This window comes from Leptodactylus fuscus, unplaced genomic scaffold (genome assembly GCF_031893055.1).
Source record: "Leptodactylus fuscus isolate aLepFus1 unplaced genomic scaffold, aLepFus1.hap2 HAP2_SCAFFOLD_653, whole genome shotgun sequence".
NCBI lineage: Eukaryota > Metazoa > Chordata > Amphibia > Anura > Leptodactylidae > Leptodactylus > Leptodactylus fuscus.
The window spans coordinates 27,798-50,324 of record NW_027440686.1 but is presented as its reverse complement, the minus strand read 5'-3'; the positions used below and the strand labels follow the sequence as shown (position 1 = coordinate 50,324).

General features: G+C 51.2%; 1 protein-coding gene across 1 annotated transcript; it reads right to left on the bottom strand.

Annotated features, from left to right (window-relative positions):
• Window positions 1–249: 249 nt before the first annotated feature.
• On the bottom strand, window positions 250–20,727 carry SAT2 (spermidine/spermine N1-acetyltransferase family member 2; the record flags this gene model as incomplete). The annotated part of the gene is made up of 5 exons (XM_075261934.1): window positions 250–567; window positions 5,276–5,316; window positions 9,395–9,496; window positions 20,436–20,522; window positions 20,676–20,727. Coding segments are annotated over 5 exons (459 nt in total), but the record flags the coding sequence as incomplete, so codon positions are not given.
• Between the last annotated feature and the right edge of the window lie 1,800 nt (window positions 20,728–22,527).

Sequence of the window (22,527 nt, the reverse complement as noted above, 5' to 3'; positions counted from 1 at the left end):
AGTGTCATACACTATGTATTATAGATATATATAGTCCTAGGAGCCCTGACAGTGTCATACACTATGTATTATAGATATATATAGTCCTAGGAGCCCTGACACTGTCATACACTATGTGTTTTTCCGTGAGTACAATAACAGTGGGTGGTCCATTATGGGGCTGAGGGGGGACTGGGCACTGTATACGCCATTGATCACTGTATACACCACAGAGCACCCGGAGAGCTGCAGCTAAACATAATCTTTACTGATAGGAGATTGGAGGACAGTTGACAGTCTGATCATTGTGTGATGGCGCCCCCCAGAGGTGAGGCACAGCAGGCGGAGCTCTAAGTAAATCACGTCCCGTCCCTGTAGCCACTATGGATCCATTATGGCGGAGTCATCTGGTCAGCTGGAAGGATTCGATGTAATCTGCAGCAGATCCTCCGGGAGGAAGCGGAACATTCTCCAGCCTTCCTGCTCGGTCAGGTCTCGGGCTCCTCGGGAGCGGTAGAAGGAGATGGCGGTGTGATTCCAATCCAGGACAGAGAGCTGCAGCCGAGCGCAGCCCAGAGACAGGCAGGACTATAGGGGCAAGGAGAGAGGACGGGATTATACAGAGAAGGAAAAAAAGAAGAAACGCCGAGCGCCAATGATAGTCTAGGAAATTCACACGTGAAGTCATGGTCATCAAGACCAAAACATGGCCTCTTACCTTCTCACGTCATGAGATGTCACAACAACAGAATCAGCCAAAAATAGGATCGTGGTGGCAGTGACTAGCCCCCCTCTTGTGAGCCGAGGTGCACCGCAATATTAGGAATACAACGTCCCTCCGGGTCTGGACCCAAACAGGCGTGGAGGTGTGGGGATGAGCGCGCACAAAACCGGTATCAGCCCAAAGAGCTTCCAACACTTTCATTATAATAAACAAGCGCACAACGCGTTTCTGGCCAGTCGCCCTTCTTCAGGTGCATATACAACTACAAATATATATATATATACAGTATATACACACATACATTGGTGAAAATAAAAAACTTCATCCTAAAAGCAAAATAGATGATCGATGACGATGTGAAGCAGCAGGTGATTCCACACATAGTCATATTCACAGGCCATGAAGAACATACACACACACATATAAAGGATAAGATGGAACGGAACCAGGCAGATCCCTGAAGGCGAGCCTATAAGAATTACAGCTATATCCACCAGTACGGCTCCTTAAGGAGTCCAAAGAAACCTCGGGGAATCCAATAGCTGAAACCTATTCCCTTTCTTACCTTGGCTGGCGGGATTAATCTCTGCAGGTAAGGCATGGCACCAATGTATGTGTGTGTATATATATATACTGTAGTTGTATATGCACCTGAAGAAGGGCGACTGGCCAGAAACGCGTCCTGCTTGTTTATTGTAATGAAAGTGTTGGAAGCTCTTTGGGCTGATACCGGTTTTGTGCGCACTCGTCCCCACACCTCCACGCCTGTTTGGGTCCAGACCCTGAGGGACGTTTTATTCCTAGGATTATATAGAGGTATGTGATAACACAAGACCTGGGATTATATACAGGCCGGGGATTATATAGGGGTATCTGGTAACATAGGAGCTGGGATTATATACAGGCCGGGGATTATATACAGGCCGGGGATTATATACAGGCCAGGGATCATATACAGGCCGGGGATTATATACAGACCTGGGATTATATACAGGCCGGGGATTATATACAGGCCGGGGATTATATACAGGCCAGGGATCATATACAGGCCGGGGATTATATACAGACCTGGGATTATATACAGGCCGGGGATTATATAGGGGTATCTGGTAACATAGGAGCTGGGATTATATACAGGCCGGGGATTATATACAGGCCGGAGATTATATACAGGCCAGGGATCATATACAGGCCGGGGATTATATACAGGCCGGGGATTATATACAGACCTGGGATTATATACAGGCTGGGGATCATATACAGGCCGGGGATTATATACAGACCTGGGATTATATACAGGCCGGGGATTATATAGGGGTATCTGGTAACATAGGAGCTGGGATTATATACAGGCCGGGGATTATATACAGGCCAGGGATCATATACAGGCCGGGGATCATATACAGGCCGGGGATCATATACAGGCCCGGGATCATATACAGGCCGGGGATCATATACAGGCCGGGGATCATATACAGGCCGGGGATCATATACAGGCCGGGGATCATATACAGGCCAGGGATTATATACAGACCTGGGATTATATACAGGCCGGGGATTATATACAGACCTGGGATCATATACAGGCCGGGGATCATATACAGGCCGGGGATCATATACAGACCTGGGATTATATACAGACCTGGGATTATATAGGGGTATCTGGTAACATAGGAGCTGGGATTATATACAGGCCAGGGATCATATACAGGCCGGGGATCATATACAGGCCGGGGATCATATACAGGCCGGGGATCATATACAGGCCGGGGATCATATACAGGCCGGGGATTATATACAGACCTGGGATTATATACAGGCCGGGGATTATATACAGACCTGGGATTATATACAGGCCGGGGATTATATAGGGGTATCTGGTAACATAGGAGCTGGGATTATAGACAGGCCGGGGATCATATACGGGCCGGGGATTATATACAGGCCAGGGATCATATACAGGCCGGGGATTATATACAGACCTGGGATTATATACAGGCCGGGGATTATATAGGGGTATCTGGTAACATAGGAGCTGGGATTATATACAGGCCGGGGATTATATACAGGCCGGGGATTATATACAGGCCGGGGATCATATACAGGCCGGGGATTATATACAGACCTGGGATTATATACAGGCCGGGGATTATATAGGGGTATCTGGTAACATAGGAGCTGGGATTATATACAGGCCGGGGATTATATACAGGCCAAGGATCATATACAGGCCGGGGATCATATACAGGCCGGGGATCATATACAGGCCGGGGATTATATACAGGCCGGGGATCATATACAGGCCGGGGATTATATACAGGCCGGGGATCATATACAGGCCGGGGATCATATACAGGCCGGGGATTATATACAGGCTGGGGATCATACACAGGCCGGGGATCATATACAGGCCGGGGATCATATACAGGCCGGGGATTATATACAGGCTGGGGATCATATACAGGCTGGGGATCATATACAGGCCGGGGATTATATACAGACCTGGGATTATATACAGACCTGGGATTATATAGGGGTATCTGGTAACATAGGAGCTGGGATTATATACAGGCCGGGTATCATATACAGGCAGGGGATTATATACAGGCTGGGGATCATATACAGGCCGGGGATTATATACAGGCTGGGGATCATATACAGGCTGGGGATCATATACAGGCCGGGGATTATATACAGACCTGGGATTATATACAGACCTGGGATTATATAGGGGTATCTGGTAACATAGGAGCTGGGATTATATACAGGCCGGGTATCATATACAGGCAGGGGATTATATACAGGCCGGGGATCATATACGGGCCGGGGATTATATACGGGCCGGGGATTATATACGGGCCGGGGATCATATACGGGCCGGGGATTATATACGGGCCGGGGATTATATACGGGCCGGGGATCATATACGGGCAGGGGATTATATACGGGCCGGGGATTATATACGGGCCGGGGATTATATACAGGCCGGGGATCATATACAGGCAGGGGATCATATACAGGCCGGGAATTATATACAGGCCGGGGATCATATACAGGCCGGGGATCATATACAGGCCGGGGATCATATACAGGCCGGGGATCATATACAGGCCGGGGATCATATACAGGCCGGGGATCATATACAGGCCGGGGATCATATACAGGCCGGGGATCATATACAGGCCGGGGATCATATACAGGCCGAGGATCATATACAGGCCGGGGATTATATACAGACCGGGGATTATATACAGGCCGGGGATTATATACAGACCTGGGATTATATAGGGGTATCTGGTAACATAGGAGCTGGGATTATATACAGGCCGGGGATCATATACAGGCCAGGGATCATATACAGGCCGGGGATCATATACGGGCTGGGGATCATATACGGGCCGGGGATCATATACGGGCCGGGGATCATATACGGGCCGGGGATCATATACGGGCCGGGGATTATATACGGGCCGGGTATCATATACAGGCCGGGTATCATATACAGGCCGGGGATCATATACAGGCAGGGGATCATATACAGGCCGGGGATTATATACAGGCCGGGGATCATATACAGGCCGGGGATTATATACAGGCCGGGGATTATATACGGCCCGGGGATCATATACGGGCCGGGGATCATATACGGGCCGGGGATTATATACAGGCCGGGGATTATATACAGGCCGGGGATCATATACAGGCCGGGGATTATATACGGGCCGGGGATCATATACAGGCAGGGGATCATATACAGGCCGGGGATCATATACAGGCCGGGGATCATATACAGGCCGGGGATCATATACAGGCCGGGGATCATATACAGGCCGGGGATCATATACAGGCCGGGGATCATATACAGGCCGGGGATCATATACAGGCCGGGGATCATATACAGGCCTGGGATCATATACAGGCCGGGGATCATATACAGGCCTGGGATCATATACAGGCCGGGGATTATATACAGGCCGGGGATCATATACAGGCCGGGGATCATATACAGGCCGGGGATCATATACAGGCCGGGGATCATATACAGGCCGGGGATCATATACAGGCCGGGGATCATATACAGGCCGGGGATCATATACAGGCCGGGGATTATATACAGGCCGGGGATCATATACAGGCCGGGGATCATATACAGGCCGGGGATCATATACAGGCCTGGGATCATATACAGGCCTGGGATCATATACAGGCCGGGATCATATACAGGCCTGGGATCATATACAGGCCTGGGATTATATACAGGCCGGGGATCATATACAGGCCGGGGATCATATACAGGCCTGGGATCATATACAGGCCTGGGATCATATACAGGCCGGGGATCATATACAGGCCGGGGATCATATACAGGCCGGGGATCATATACAGGCCGGGGATCATATACAGGCCGGGGATCATATACAGGCCGGGGATCATATACAGGCCGGGGATCATATACAGGCCGGGGATTATATACAGGCCGGGGATCATATACAGGCCGGGGATCATATACAGGCCGGGGATCATATACAGGCCGGGGATCATATACAGCTCTCCCAGTACTGCCTCACTCACCTCTGCAACTGCAGCAAAGAGCTTAGAACCGATCCCTTTCCCTGTAAAAGAAGAGGGGGGGGGGGGGCACTTATTTACTGACACTGAGGTTTAGGGTTGTCCCATCTAAAGGCCCCCTCTATACTGGTAATTATCTAAATTGAAGCCTTTTCCTAAATATATCCCTTTAGAAATGCTGCTTTGTTTGCCTGCGATGTGACCTTACTCCTCCCATTGATCACACAGCGTTGCTATAACAACAGACCTTTGGGCCAAGTGATGTCACTCAGTGCAGGCCAATCAGACAATTGCAGGTTGCCAATACAAGTCTATTATCTCTCTATGTAAAGACACAGATAACACGGAGTCCATTGTGTACAAGCATCTGCAGATTATCTGTATAAGAAGGTGGTGGGGGGGAGAAAAATATGTAACCCTGTGACCTCCCCTATAGTATCAGCACACTGCTCTCCTGACATCCTCTGTACTGCTGGGACCTGCTCCTCCACTATGTAACCCTGTGACCTCCCCTATAGTATCAGCACACTGCTCTCCTGACATCCTCTGTACTGCTGGGACCTGCTCCTCCACTATGTAACCCTGTGACCTCCCCTATAGTATCAGCACACTGCTCTCCTGACATCCTCTGTGCTGCTGGGACCTGCTCCTCCCACTATGTAACCCTGTGACCTCCCCTATAGTATCAGCACACTGCTCTCCTGACATCCTCTGTGCTGCTGTGACCTGCTCCTCCCACTATGTAACTCTGTGACCTCCCCTATAGTATCAGCACACTGCTCTCCTGACATCCTCTGTACTGCTGGGACCTGCTCCTCCACTATGTAACCCTGTGACCTCCCCTATAGTATCAGCACACTGCTCTCCTGACATCCTCTGTACTGCTGGGACCTGCTCCTCCCACTATGTAACCCTGTGACCTCCCCTATAGTATCAGCACACTGCTCTCCTGACATCCTCTGTGCTGCTGGGACCTGCTCCTCCACTATGTAACCCTGTGACCTCCCCTATAGTATCAGCACACTGCTCTCCTGACATCCTCTGTACTGCTGGGACCTGCTCCTCCACTATGTAACCCTGTGACCTCCCCTATAGTATCAGCACACTGCTCTCCTGACATCCTCTGTGCTGCTGGGACCTGCTCCTCCCACTATGTAACCCTGTGACCTCCCCTATAGTATCAGCACACTGCTCTCCTGACATCCTCTGTGCTGCTGGGACCTGCTCCTCCCACTATGTAACCCTGTGACCTCCTCTATAGTATCAGCACACTGCTCTCCTGACATCCTCTGTGCTGCTGGGACCTGCTCCTCCCACTATGTAACCCTGTGACCTCCTCTATAGTATCAGCACACTGCTCTCCTGACATCCTCTGTGCTGCTGGACCTGCTCCTCCACTATGTAACCCTGTGACCTCCCCTATAGTATCAGCACACTGCTCTCCTGACATCCTCTGTGCTGCTGGGATCTGCTCCTCCACTATGTAACTCTGTGACCTCCTATAGTATCAGCACACTGCTCTCCTGACATCCTCTGTGCTGCTGGGACCTGCTCCTCCCACTATGTAACCCTGTGACCTCCCCTATAGTATCAGCACACTGCTCTCCTGACATCCTCTGTGCTGCTGGGACCTGCTCCTCCACTATGTAACCCTGTGACCTCCTCTATAGTATCAGCACACTGCTCTCCTGACATCCTCTGTACTGCTGGGACCTGCTCCTCCACTATGTAACCCTGTGACCTCCTCTATAGTATCAGCACACTGCTCTCCTGACATCCTCTGTGCTGCTGGGAGCTGCTCCTCCACTATGTAACTCTGTGACCTCCTATAGTATCAGCACACTGCTCTCCTGACATCCTCTGTACTGCTGGGACCTGCTCCTCCCACTATGTAACCCTGTGACCTCCTCTATAGTATCAGCACACTGCTCTCCTGACATCCTCTGTACTGCTGGGACCTGCTCCTCCCACTATGTAACCCTGTGACCTCCCCTATAGTATCAGCACACTGCTCTCCTGACATCCTCTGGACTGCTGTGACATTGCTCCTCCCACTATGTAACCCTGTGACCTCCTCTATAGTGTAAGCACACTGCTCTCCTGACATCCTCTGTGCTGCTGGGACCTGCTCCTCCCACTATGTAACCCTGTGACCTCCCCTATAGTATCAGCACACTGCTCTCCTGACATCCTCTGTGCTGCTGGGACCTGCTCCTCCACTATGTAACCCTGTGACCTCCTCTATAGTATCAGCACACTGCTCTCCTGACATCCTCTGTGCTGCTGGGACCTGCTCCTCCCACTATGTAACCCTGTGACCTCCTCTATAGTATCAGCACACTGCTCTCCTGACATCCTCTGTGCTGCTGGGACCTGCTCCTCCCACTATGTAACCCTGTGACCTCCTCTATAGTATCAGCACACTGCTCTCCTGACATCCTCTGTGCTGCTGGGACCTGCTCCTCCACTATGTAACCCTGTGACCTCCCCTATAGTATCAGCACACTGCTCTCCTGACATCCTCTGTGCTGCTGGGATCTGCTCCTCCACTATGTAACTCTGTGACCTCCTATAGTATCAGCACACTGCTCTCCTGACATCCTCTGTGCTGCTGGGACCTGCTCCTCCCACTATGTAACCCTGTGACCTCCCCTATAGTATCAGCACACTGCTCTCCTGACATCCTCTGTGCTGCTGGGACCTGCTCCTCCACTATGTAACCCTGTGACCTCCTCTATAGTATCAGCACACTGCTCTCCTGACATCCTCTGTGCTGCTGGGACCTGCTCCTCCCACTATGTAACCCTGTGACCTCCTCTATAGTATCAGCACACTGCTCTCCTGACATCCTCTGTACTGCTGGGACCTGCTCCTCCACTATGTAACCCTGTGACCTCCTCTATAGTATCAGCACACTGCTCTCCTGACATCCTCTGTACTGCTGGACCTGCTCCTCCCACTATGTAACTCTGTGACCTCCTATAGTATCAGCACACTGCTCTCCTGACATCCTCTGTACTGCTGGGACCTGCTCCTCCCACTTATGTAACCCTGTGACCTCCTCTATAGTATCAGCACACTGCTCTCCTGACATCCTCTGTACTGCTGGGACCTGCTCCTCCACTATGTAACCCTGTGACCTCCTCTATAGTATCAGCACACTGCTCTCCTGACATCCTCTGTGCTGCTGGGAGCTGCTCCTCCCACTATGTAACCCTGTGACCTCCCCTATAGTATCAGCACACTGCTCTCCTGACATCCTCTGGACTGCTGTGACATTGCTCCTCCCACTATGTAACCCTGTGACCTCCTCTATAGTGTAAGTACACTGCTCTCCTGACATCCTCTGTACTGCTGGGACCTGCTCCTCCCACTATGTAACCCTGTGACCTCCCCTATAGTATCAGCACACTGCTCTCCTGACATCCTCTGGACTGCTGTGACATTGCTCCTCCCACTATGTAACCCTGTGACCTCCTCTATAGTGTAAGCACACTGCTCTCCTGACATCCTCTGTGCTGCTGGGACCTGCTCCTCCCACTATGTAACCCTGTGACCTCCCCTATAGTATCAGCACACTGCTCTCCTGACATCCTCTGTGCTGCTGGGACCTGCTCCTCCACTATGTAACCCTGTGACCTCCTCTATAGTATCAGCACACTGCTCTCCTGACATCCTCTGTGCTGCTGGGACCTGCTCCTCCCACTATGTAACCCTGTGACCTCCTCTATAGTATCAGCACACTGCTCTCCTGACATCCTCTGTGCTGCTGGGAGCTGCTCCTCCACTATGTAACTCTGTGACCTCCTATAGTATCAGCACACTGCTCTCCTGACATCCTCTGTACTGCTGGGACCTGCTCCTCCCACTATGTAACCCTGTGACCTCCCCTATAGTATCAGCACACTGCTCTCCTGACATCCTCTGTACTGCTGGGACCTGCTCCTCCACTATGTAACCCTGTGACCTCCTCTATAGTATCAGCACACTGCTCTCCTGACATCCTCTGTGCTGCTGGGATCTGCTCCTCCACTATGTAACTCTGTGACCTCCTATAGTATCAGCACACTGCTCTCCTGACATCCTCTGTGCTGCTGTGTGCTCCTGCCTGTAGGGCTGTACCTCGGTACTCTGGCATGATGTATAGATCCTCCAGGTATAGTGACCTCCCCTCCCAGGTGCTGTAGGTGAAGAAGGAGAGTGCGTACCCCAGGAGCCTCGGACCTAGAAGACATAACGGGGGGGGGGGGGGGGGGGGGGGGGGGATACAGGTCAGTATAGCGGGGGAAGGGGGATCAGGTGAGAACTTGTGTGAAGGACCCGACACTATAGAAGGTCCTGACTGTGACTGGAGGAGCCCAGAGCCCAAATGTCAGGAGGGGGAGGGGGGGGGGGTGATAACTATAGGGCCACCGGATCCTCCAGGTCAGGTGGGCGTGGCTTGACTATATTATAATACAATCCAAAAAGAGCAATGAAGATGTAAGACGGAATGTTTAGTGATATAAATATACACAGAAATATATAAAAGTCAGTCCCTATAGGATAGTCCTGGGAAGGGACTAACATCACCCTAAAGCCTAATACAGGGTCATCGCCCCGGAGTGCCAGCGAGTGAGCATCTCTACCCCATGCCGACTTTATAGCCATCCTGAGTGCACATCAATCAGACATCGCACCTGAGAGCCCGCGCCCTACAGCAACCTGCGCACGCCCGCACTCACATTTATTGGAGAAGAGCCCGAAAAGGTGGATATAAGATCCTACCAAAGAGAGCAGTATATAGAACTATCCCGCAAACAAGGAACATCCCACCCAAGCAGGGGATATAATACAGACCCCAGACCAGAGCCCGAAACTAATACAGACCCCAAACCAGACCCCTAAACTAATACAGACCCCAAACCAGACCCCTAAACTAATACAAACCCCAGACCGGACCCCTAAACTAATACAGACCCCAAACCAGACCCCTAAACTAATACAGACCCCAGACCGGACCCCGAAACTAATACAGACCCCAGACCAGACCCCTAAACTAATACAGACCCCAGACCAGACCCCTAAACTAATACAGACCCCAGACCAGACCCCTAAACTAATACAGACCCCGAAACTAATACAGACCCCAGACCAGACCCCGAAACTAATACAGACCCCAGACCAGACCCCTAAACTAATACAGACCCCGAAACTAATACAGACCCCAGACCGGACCCCGAAACTAATACAGACCCCAGACCAGACCCCTAAACTAATACAGACCCCAGACCAGACCCCTAAACTAATACAGACCCCAGACCGGACCCCGAAACTAATACAGACCCCAGACCGGACCCCTAAACTAATACAGACCCCAGACCGGACCCCGAAACTAATACAGACCCCAGACCAGACCCCGAAACTAATACAGACCCCAGACCGGACCCCTAAACTAATACAGACCCCAGACAAGACCCCTGAACTAATACAGACCCCAGACCAGACCCCTGAACTAATACAGACCCCAGACCGGACCCCGAAACTAATACAGACCCCAGACCAGACCCCGAAACTAATACAGACCCCAGACCGGACCCCTAAACTAATACAGACCCCAGACCAGACCCCTGAACTAATACAGACCCCAAACCAGACCCCTAAACTAATACAGACCCCAGACCGGACCCCGAAACTAATACAGACCCCAGACCAGACCCCGAAACTAATACAGACCCCAGACCAGACCCCGAAACTAATACAGACCCCAGACCAGACCCCTAAACTAACACAGACCCCAGACCAGACCCCTAAACTAATACAGACCCCAGACCAGACCCCTAAACTAATACAGACCCCAGACCAGACCCCTAAACTAATACAGACCCCAGACCAGACCCCTAAACTAATACAGACCGCAGACCGGACCCCTAAACTAATACAGACCCCAGACCAGACCCCTAAACTAATACAGACCCCAGACCAGACCCCTAAACTAATACAGACCCCAGACCAGACCCCTAAACTAATACAGACCCCAGACCAGACCCCTAAACTAATACAGACCCCAGACCGGACCCCGAAACTAATACAGACCCCAGACCAGAGCCCGAAACTAATACAGACCCCAGACCGGACCCCTAAACTAATACAGACCCCAGACCAGACCTCTAAACTAATACAGACCCCAGACCAGACCCCTAAACTAATACAGACCCCAGACCAGACCCCTAAACTAATACAGACCCCAAACCAGACCCCTAAACTAATACAGACCCCAGACCGGACCCCGAAACTAATACAGACCCCAGACCAGACCCCGAAACTAATACAGACCCCAGACCAGACCCCGAAACTAATACAGACCCCAGACCAGACCCCTAAACTAATACAGACCCCAAACCAGACCCCTAAACTAATACAGACCCAGACCGGACCCGAAACTAATACAGACCCCAGACCAGACCCCGAAACTAATACAGACCCCAGACCAGACCCCGAAACTAATACAGACCCCAGACCAGACCCCTAAACTAACACAGACCCCAGACCAGACCCCTAAACTAATACAGACCCCAGACCAGACCCCTAAACTAATACAGACCCCAGACCAGACCCCTAAACTAATACAGACCCCAGACCAGACCCCTAAACTAATACAGACCGCAGACCGGACCCCTAAACTAATACAGACCCCAGACCAGACCCCTAAACTAATACAGACCCCAGACCAGACCCCTAAACTAATACAGACCCCAGACCAGACCCCTAAACTAATACAGACCCCAGACCAGACCTCTAAACTAATACAGACCCCAGACCAGACCTCTAAACTAATACAGACCCCAGACCAGACCTCTAAACTAATACAGACCCCAGACCAGAGCCCTAAACTAATACAGACCCCAGACCGGACCCCTAAACTAATACAGACCCCAGACCAGACCTCTAAACTAATACAGACCCCAGACCAGACCCCTAAACTAATACAGACCCCAGACCAGACCCCTAAACTAATACAGACCCCAGATCGGACCCCTAAACTAATACAGACCCCAGACCAGACCCCTAAACTAATACAGACCCCAGACCAGACCTCTAAACTAATACAGACCCCAGACCAGACCCCTAAACTAATACAGACCCCAGACAGGACCCCTAAACTAATACAGACCCCAGACCAGACCCCTAAACTAATACAGACCCCAGACCTGACCCCTAAACTAATACAGACCCCAGACCAGACCTCTAAACTAATACAGACCCCAGACCAGACCTCTAAACTAATACAGACCCCAAACCAGACCTCTAAACTAATACAGACCCCAGACCAGAGCCCTAAACTAATACAGACCCCAGACCGGACCCCTAAACTAATACAGACCCCAGACCAGACCCCGAAACTAATACAGACCCCAGACCAGACCCCTAAACTAATACAGACCCCTAAACTAATACAGACCCCAGACCAGACCTCTAAACTAATACAGACCCCAGACCCCTAAACTAATACAGACCCCAGACCAGACCCCTAAACTAATACAGACCCCAGACCGGACCCCTAAACTAATACAGACCACAGACCTCTAAACTAATACAGACCCCAGACCGGACCCCTAAACTAATACAGACCCCAAACCAGACCCCTAAACTAATACAGACCCCAGACCGAACCCCTAAACTAATACAGACCACAGACCCCTAAACTAATACAGACCCCAGACCGGACCTCTCAACTAATACAGACCCCAGACCGGACCCCTAAACTAATACAGACCCCAAACCAGACCCCTAAACTAATACAGACCCCAGACCGGACCCCTAAACTAATACAGACCCCAGACCAGACCCCTAAACTAATACAGACCCCAGACCGGACCCCTAAACTAATACAGACCACAGACCCCTAAACTAATACAGACCCCAGACCGGACCTCTCAACTAATACAGACCCCAGACCGGACCCCTAAACTAATACAGACCCCAAACCAGACCCCTAAACTAATACAGACCCCAGACCAGACCCCTAAACTAATACAGACCCCAGACCAGACCCCTAAACTAATACAGACCCCAGACCGGACCCGTAAACTAATACAGACCCCAGACCAGACCTCTAAACTAATACAGACCCCAGACCAGACCCATAAACTAATACAGACCCCAGACCGGACCCCGAAACTAATACAGACCCCAGACCAGAGCCCGAAACTAATACAGACCCCAGACCGGACCCCTAAACTAATACAGACCCCAGACCAGACCTCTAAACTAATACAGACCCCAGACCAGACCCCTAAACTAATACAGACCCCAGACCAGACCTCTAAACTAATACAGACCCCAGACCAGACCCATAAACTAATACAGACCCCAGACCGGACCCCGAAACTAATACAGACCCCAGACCAGAGCCCGAAACTAATACAGACCCCAGACCGGACCCCTAAACTAATACAGACCCCAGACCAGACCTCTAAACTAATACAGACCCCAGACCAGACCCCTAAACTAATACAGACCCCAGACCAGACCCCTAAACTAATACAGACCCCAAACCAGACCCCTAAACTAATACAGACCCCAGACCGGACCCCGAAACTAATACAGACCCCAGACCAGACCCCGAAACTAATACAGACTCCAGACCAGACCCCGAAACTAATACAGACCCCAGACCAGACCCCTAAACTAATACAGACCCCAAACCAGACCCCTAAACTAATACAGACCCCAGACCGGACCCCGAAACTAATACAGACCCCAGACCAGACCCCGAAACTAATACAGACCCCAGACCAGACCCCGAAACTAATACAGACCCCAGACCAGACCCCTAAACTAACACAGACCCCAGACCAGACCCCTAAACTAATACAGACCCCAGACCAGACCCCTAAACTAATACAGACCCCAGACCAGACCCCTAAACTAATACAGACCCCAGACCAGACCCCTAAACTAATACAGACCGCAGACCGGACCCCTAAACTAATACAGACCCCAGACCAGACCCCTAAACTAATACAGACCCCAGACCAGACCCCTAAACTAATACAGACCCCAGACCAGACCCCTAAACTAATACAGACCCCAGACCAGACCTCTAAACTAATACAGACCCCAGACCAGACCTCTAAACTAATACAGACCCCAGACCAGACCTCTAAACTAATACAGACCCCAGACCAGAGCCCTAAACTAATACAGACCCCAGACCGGACCCCTAAACTAATACAGACCCCAGACCAGACCTCTAAACTAATACAGACCCCAGACCAGACCCCTAAACTAATACAGACCCCAGACCAGACCCCTAAACTAATACAGACCCCAGATCGGACCCCTAAACTAATACAGACCCCAGACCAGACCCCTAAACTAATACAGACCCCAGACCAGACCTCTAAACTAATACAGACCCCAGACCAGACCCCTAAACTAATACAGACCCCAGACAGGACCCCTAAACTAATACAGACCCCAGACCAGACCCCTAAACTAATACAGACCCCAGACCTGACCCCTAAACTAATACAGACCCCAGACCAGACCTCTAAACTAATACAGACCCCAGACCAGACCTCTAAACTAATACAGACCCCAAACCAGACCTCTAAACTAATACAGACCCCAGACCAGAGCCCTAAACTAATACAGACCCCAGACCGGACCCCTAAACTAATACAGACCCCAGACCAGACCCCGAAACTAATACAGACCCCAGACCAGACCCCTAAACTAATACAGACCCCTAAACTAATACAGACCCCAGACCAGACCTCTAAACTAATACAGACCCCAGACCCCTAAACTAATACAGACCCCAGACCAGACCCCTAAACTAATACAGACCCCAGACCGGACCCCTAAACTAATACAGACCACAGACCTCTAAACTAATACAGACCCCAGACCGGACCCCTAAACTAATACAGACCCCAAACCAGACCCCTAAACTAATACAGACCCCAGACCGAACCCCTAAACTAATACAGACCACAGACCCCTAAACTAATACAGACCCCAGACCGGACCTCTCAACTAATACAGACCCCAGACCGGACCCCTAAACTAATACAGACCCCAAACCAGACCCCTAAACTAATACAGACCCCAGACCGGACCCCTAAACTAATACAGACCCCAGACCAGACCCCTAAACTAATACAGACCCCAGACCGGACCCCTAAACTAATACAGACCACAGACCCCTAAACTAATACAGACCCCAGACCGGACCTCTCAACTAATACAGACCCCAGACCGGACCCCTAAACTAATACAGACCCCAAACCAGACCCCTAAACTAATACAGACCCCAGACCAGACCCCTAAACTAATACAGACCCCAGACCAGACCCCTAAACTAATACAGACCCCAGACCGGACCCGTAAACTAATACAGACCCCAGACCAGACCTCTAAACTAATACAGACCCCAGACCAGACCCATAAACTAATACAGACCCCAGACCAGACCTCTAAACTAATACAGACCCCAGACCGAACCCCTAAACTAATACAGACCCCCAGACCAGACCCCTAAACTAATACAGACCCCAGACCGGACCCCTAAACTAATACAGACCCCAGACCAGACCCCTAAACTAATACAGACCCCAGACCAGACCCCTAAACTAATACAGACCCCAGACCGGACCCCTAAACTAATACAGACCCCAGACCAGACCCCTAAACTAATACAGACCCCAGACCAGACCCCTAAACTAATACAGACCCCAGACCAGACCTCTAAACTAATACAGACCCCAGACCAGACCCCTAAACTAATACAGACCCCAGACCAGACCCCTAAACTAATACAGACCCCAGACCAGACCTCTAAACTAATACAGACCCCAGACCAGAGCCCTAAACTAATACAGACCCCAGACCGGACCCCTAAACTAATACAGACCCCAGACCAGACCCCGAAACTAATACAGACCCCAGACCAGACCCCTAAACTAATACAGACCCCAGACCCCTAAACTAATACAGACCCCAGACCAGACCCCTAAACTAATACAGACCCCAGACCGGACCCCTAAACTAATACAGACCACAGACCTCTAAACTAATACAGACCCCAGACCGGACCCCTAAACTAATACAGACCCCAAACCAGACCCCTAAACTAATACAGACCCCAGACCGGACCTCTCAACTAATACAGACCCCAGACCGGACCCCTAAACTAATACAGACCCCAAACCAGACCCCTAAACTAATACAGACCCCAGACCGGACCCCTAAACTAATACAGACCCCAGACCGGACCCCTAAACTAATACAGACCCCAGACCGGACCCCTAAACTAATACAGACCACAGACCCCTAAACTAATACAGACCCCAGACCGGACCTCTCAACTAATACAGACCCCAGACCGGACCCCTAAACTAATACAGACCCCAAACCAGACCCCTAAACTAATACAGACCCCAGACCGGACCCCTAAACTAATACAGACCCCAGACCGGACCCCTAAACTAATACAGACCCCAGACCAGACCCCTAAACTAATACAGACCCCAGACCAGACCCCTAAACTAATACAGACCCCAGACCAGACCCCTAAACTAATACAGACCCCAGACCAGACCCCTAAACTAATACAGACCCCAGACCAGACCCCCTAAACTAATACAGACCCCAGACCAGACCCCTAAACTAATACAGACCCCAGACCAGACCCCTAAACTAATACAGACCCCAGACCAGAGCCCTAAACTAATACAGACCCCAGACCAGAGCCCTAAACTAATACAGACCCCAGACCGGACCCCTAAACTAATACAGACCCCAGACCAGACCTCTAAACTAATACAGACCCCAGACCGGACCCCTAAACTAATACAGACCCCAGACCAGACCCCTAAACTAATACAGACCCCAGACCGGACCTCTCAACTAATACAGACCCCAGACCGGACCCCTAAACTAATACAGACCCCAGACCGGACCCCTAAACTAATACAGACCCCAGACCAGACCCCTAAACTAATACAGACCCCAGACCAGACCTCTAAACTAATACAGACCCCAGACCGGACCCCTAAACTAATACAGACCCCAGACCGGACCCCTAAACTAATACAGACCCCAGACCGGACCCCTAAACTAATACAGACCCCAGACCGGACCCCTAAACTAATACAGACCCCAGACCAGACCCCTAAACTAATACAGACCCCAGACCAGACCCCTAAACTAATACAGACCCCAGACCGGACCCCTAAACTAATACAGACCCCAGACCAGACCCCTAAACTAATACAGACCCCAGACCAGACCTCTAAACTAATACAGACCACAGGCCACACCCCTAAACTAATACAGACCCCAGACAAGACCCCTAAACTAATACAGACCCCAGACCGGACCCCAAAACTAATACAGACCCCAGACCAGACCCCTAAACTAATACAGACCCCAGACCGGACCCCTAAACTAATACAGACCCCAGACCGGACCCCTAAACTAATACAGACCCCAGACCAGACCCCTAAACTAATACAGATCCCAGACCAGACCCCTAAACTAATACAGAACCCAGACCAGACCCCTAAACTAATACAGACCCCAGACCGGACCCCTAAACTAATACAGACCCCAGACCAGACCTCTAAACTAATACAGACCCCAGACCAGACCCATAAACTAATACAGACCACAGACCCCTAAACTAATACAGACCCCAGACCGGACCTCTCAACAAACACAGACCCCAGACCGGACCCCTAAACTAATACAGACCCCAAACCAGACCCCTAAACTAATACAGACCCCAGACCGGACCCCTAAACTAATACAGACCCCAGACCAGACCCCTAAACTAATACAGACCCCAGACCGGACCCCTAAACTAATACAGACCACAGACCCCTAAACTAATACAGACCCCAGACCGGACCCCTAAACTAATACAGACCCCAGACCGGACCCCTAAACTAATACAGACCCCAAACCAGACCCCTAAACTAATACAGACCCCAGACCAGACCCCTAAACTAATACAGACCCCAGACCAGACCCCTAAACTAATACAGAACCCAGACCGGACCCCTAAACTAATACAGACCCCAGACCAGACCCCTAAACTAATACAGACCCCAGACCAGACCTCTAAACTAATACAGACCCCAGACCGGACCCCTAAACTAATACAGACCCCAGACCAGACCCCTAAACTAATACAGACCCCAGACCAGACCTCTAAACTAATACAGACCCCAGACCGGACCCCTAAACTAATACAGACCCCAGACCAGACCCCTAAACTAATACAGACCCCAGACCGGACCCCTAAACTAATACAGACCACAGACCCCTAAACTAATACAGACCCCAGACCAGACCTCTCAACTAATACAGACCCCAGACCGGACCCCTAAACTAATACAGACCCCAAACCAGACCCCTAAACTAATACAGACCCCAGACCGGACCCCTAAACTAATACAGACCCCAGACCAGACCCCTAAACTAATACAGACCCCAGACTGGACCCCTAAACTAATACAGACCACAGACCCCTAAACTAATACAGACCCCAGACCGGACCTCTCAACTAATACAGACCCCAGACCGGACCCCTAAACTAATACAGACCCCAGACCGGACCCCTAAACTAATACAGACCCCAGACCGGACCCCTAAACTAATACGGACCCCAGACCCCTAAACTAATACAGACCCCAAACCAGACCCCTAAACTAATACAGACCCCAAACCGGACCCCTAAACTAATACAGACCCCAGACCGGACCCCTAAACTAATACAGACCCCAGACCAGACCCCTAAACTAATACAGACCCCAGACCAGACTCCTAAACTAATACAGACCCCAGACCAGACCCCTAAACTAATACAGACCCCAGACCAGACCCCTAAACTAATACAGACCCCAGACCCCTAAACTAATACAGACCCCAGACCAGAGCCCTAAACCAATACAGACCCCAGCCCTGACCCCTAAACTAATACAGACCCCAGACCAGACCCCTAAACTAATACAGACCACAGACCGGACCCCTAAACTAATACAGACCCCAGACCGGACCCCTAAACTAATACAGACCCCAGACCAGACCTCTAAACTAATACAGACCCCAGACCAGACCCCTAAACTAATACAGACCCCAGACCGGACCCCTAAACTAATACAGACCCCAGACCAGACCCCTAAACTAATACAGACCCCAGACCGGACCCCTAAACTAATACAGACCCCAGACCAGACCCCTAAACTAATACAGACCCCAGACCAGACCCCTAAACTATGTGACAACCTCTCAGACATGATATATACAGGGGGCGGGGCTGTGACTACCTCTCAGACATGATATATACAGGGGGCGGGGCTGTGACTACCTCTCAGACATGGTATATACAGGGGGCGGGGCTGTAACTACCTCTCAGACATGCTATATACAGGGGGCGGGGCTGTGACTACCTCTCACATATGCTATATACAGGGGGCGGGGCTGTGACTACCTCTCAGACATGATATATACAGGGGGCGGGGCTGTGACTACCTCTCAGACATGATATATACAGGGGGCGGGGCTGTGACTACCTCTCACACATGCTGTATACAGGGGGCGGGGCTGTGACTACCTCTCAGACATTCTATATACAGGGGGCGGGGCTGTGACTACCTCTCAGACATGCTATATACAGGGGGCGGGGCTGTGACTACCTCTCAGACATGCTATATACAGGGGGCGGGGCTGTGACTACCTCTCACATATGCTATATACAGGGGGCGGGGCTGTGACTACCTCTCAGACATGTTATATACAGGGGGCGGGGCTGTGACTACCTCTCAGACATGCTATATACAGGGGGCGGGGCTGTGACTACCTCTCACACATGATATATACAGGGGGCGGGGCTGTGACTACCTCTCAGACATGATATATACAGCTGGTTGTCAGTAACAGGGGTCGGGGCTGTGACTACCTCTCAGACATGATATATACAGGGGTCGGGGCTGTGACTACCTCTCAGACATGCTATATACAGGGGGCGGGGCTGTGACTACCTCTCAGACATGATATATACAGGGGGCGGGGCTGTGACTACCTCTCAGACATGCTATATACAGGGGGCGGGGCTGTGACTACCTCTCACACATGCTATACACAGGCTGGTTGTCAGTTGTCAGTCTCTCACCCGCCGCTCTCCTCTCCTCCTCATCACTTTCCACCACCAGACATCTGAATAGCGGGGAGGGCTCCTGGAATCCGTCTTGGCGCAGGCCTGTAAGGAGAGGAGATGACGTCACTGGGACATAGCGGATTAGGATTGTGCGCAGGATATGATGGATAGTGTGAACACAGGCGAGGAGAGTATTAACCCCTTCCAGACACTAGGAGACATCCTGCAGACTATTGCACCTCTGACAGTTCCCACCTTCTGCCGTGTTCTTCACTTGGTCTGACAACTTCTCATAATCCGCCAACTCCTAGAAGAGACAGACAAGAGGTGATACAGCAATAGCCCTGACTACTAAGGAAGCCCAGCAGCACAGAGGATGTCAGGAGAGCAGTGTGCTGATACTATAGGGGAGGTCACACGGTTACATAGTGGAGGAGCAGGTCCCAGCAGCACAGAGGATGTCAGGAGAGCAGTGTGCTGATACTATAGGGGAGGTCACAGAGTTACATAGTGGGAGGAGCAGGTCCCAGCAGTACAGAGGATGTCAGGAGAGCAGTGTGCTGATACTATAGAGGAGGTCACAGAGTTACATAGTGGGAGGAGCAGGTCCCAGCAGTACAGAGGATGTCAGGAGAGCAGTGTGCTGATACTATAGGAGAGGTCACAGGATTACATAGTGGAGGAGCAGGTCCCAGCAGCACAGAGGATGTCAGGAGAGCAGTGTGCTGATACTATAGGGGAGGTCACAGGGTTACATAGTGGGAGGAGCAGGACCCAGCAGCACAGAGGATGTCAGGAGAGCAGTGTGCTGATACTATAGGGGAGGTCACAGGGTTACATAGTGGAGGAGCAGGTCCCAGCAGCACAGAGGATGTCAGGAGAGCAGTGTGCTGATACTATAGAGGAGGTCACAGGGTTACATAATGGGAGGAGCAGGTCCCAGCAGCACAGAGGATGTCAGGAGAGCAGTGTGCTGATACTATAGAGGAGGTCACAGGGTTACATAGTGGAGGAGCAGGTCCCAGCAGCACAGAGGATGTCAGGAGAGCAGTGTGCTGATACTATAGGGGAGGTCACAGAGTTACATAGTGGGAGGAGCAGGTCCCAGCAGCACAGAGGATGTCAGGAGAGCAGTGTGCTTACACTATAGAGGAGGTCACAGGGTTACATAGTGGGAGGAGCAGGTCCCAGCAGCACAGAGGATGTCAGGAGAGCAGTGTGCTGATACTATAGGGGAGGTCACAGGGTTACATAGTGGGAGGAGCAGGTCCCAGCAGCACAGAGGATGTCAGGAGAGCAGTGTGCTGATACTATAGTGAAGGTCACAGGGTTACATAGTGGAGGAGCAGGTCCCAGCAGCACAGAGGATGTCAGGAGAGCAGTGTGCTGATACTATAGGAGAGGTCACAGGATTACATAGTGGGAGGAGCAGGTCCCAGCAGCACAGAGGATGTCAGGAGAGCAGTGTGCTGATACTATAGGGGAGGTCACAGAGTTACATAGTGGGAGGAGCAGGTCCCAGCAGTACAGAGGATGTCAGGAGAGCAGTGTGCTGATACTATAGGGGAGGTCACAGGGTTACATAGTGGGAGGAGCAGGTCCCAGCAGTACAGAGGATGTCAGGAGAGCAGTGTGCTGATACTATAGGGGAGGTCACAGGGTTACATAGTGGAGGAGCAGGTCCCAGCAGTACAGAGGATGTCAGGAGAGCAGTGTGCTGATACTATAGTGAAGGTCACAGGGTTACATAGTGGGAGGAGCAGGTCCCAGCAGCACAGAGGATGTCAGGAGAGCAGTGTGCTGATACTATAGAGGAGGTCACAGGGTTACATAGTGGAGGAGCAGGTCCCAGCAGTACAGAGGATGTCAGGAGAGCAGTGTGCTGATACTATAGAGGAGGTCACAGGGTTACATAGTGGAGGAGCAGGTCCCAGCAGCACAGAGGATGTCAGGAGAGCAGTGTGCTTACACTATAGGGGAGGTCACAGGGTTACATAGTGGAGGAGCAGGTCCCAGCAGCACAGAGGATGTCAGGAGAGCAGTGTGCTGATACTATAGGAGAGGTCACAGGATTACATAGTGGGAGGAGCAGGTCCCAGCAGCACAG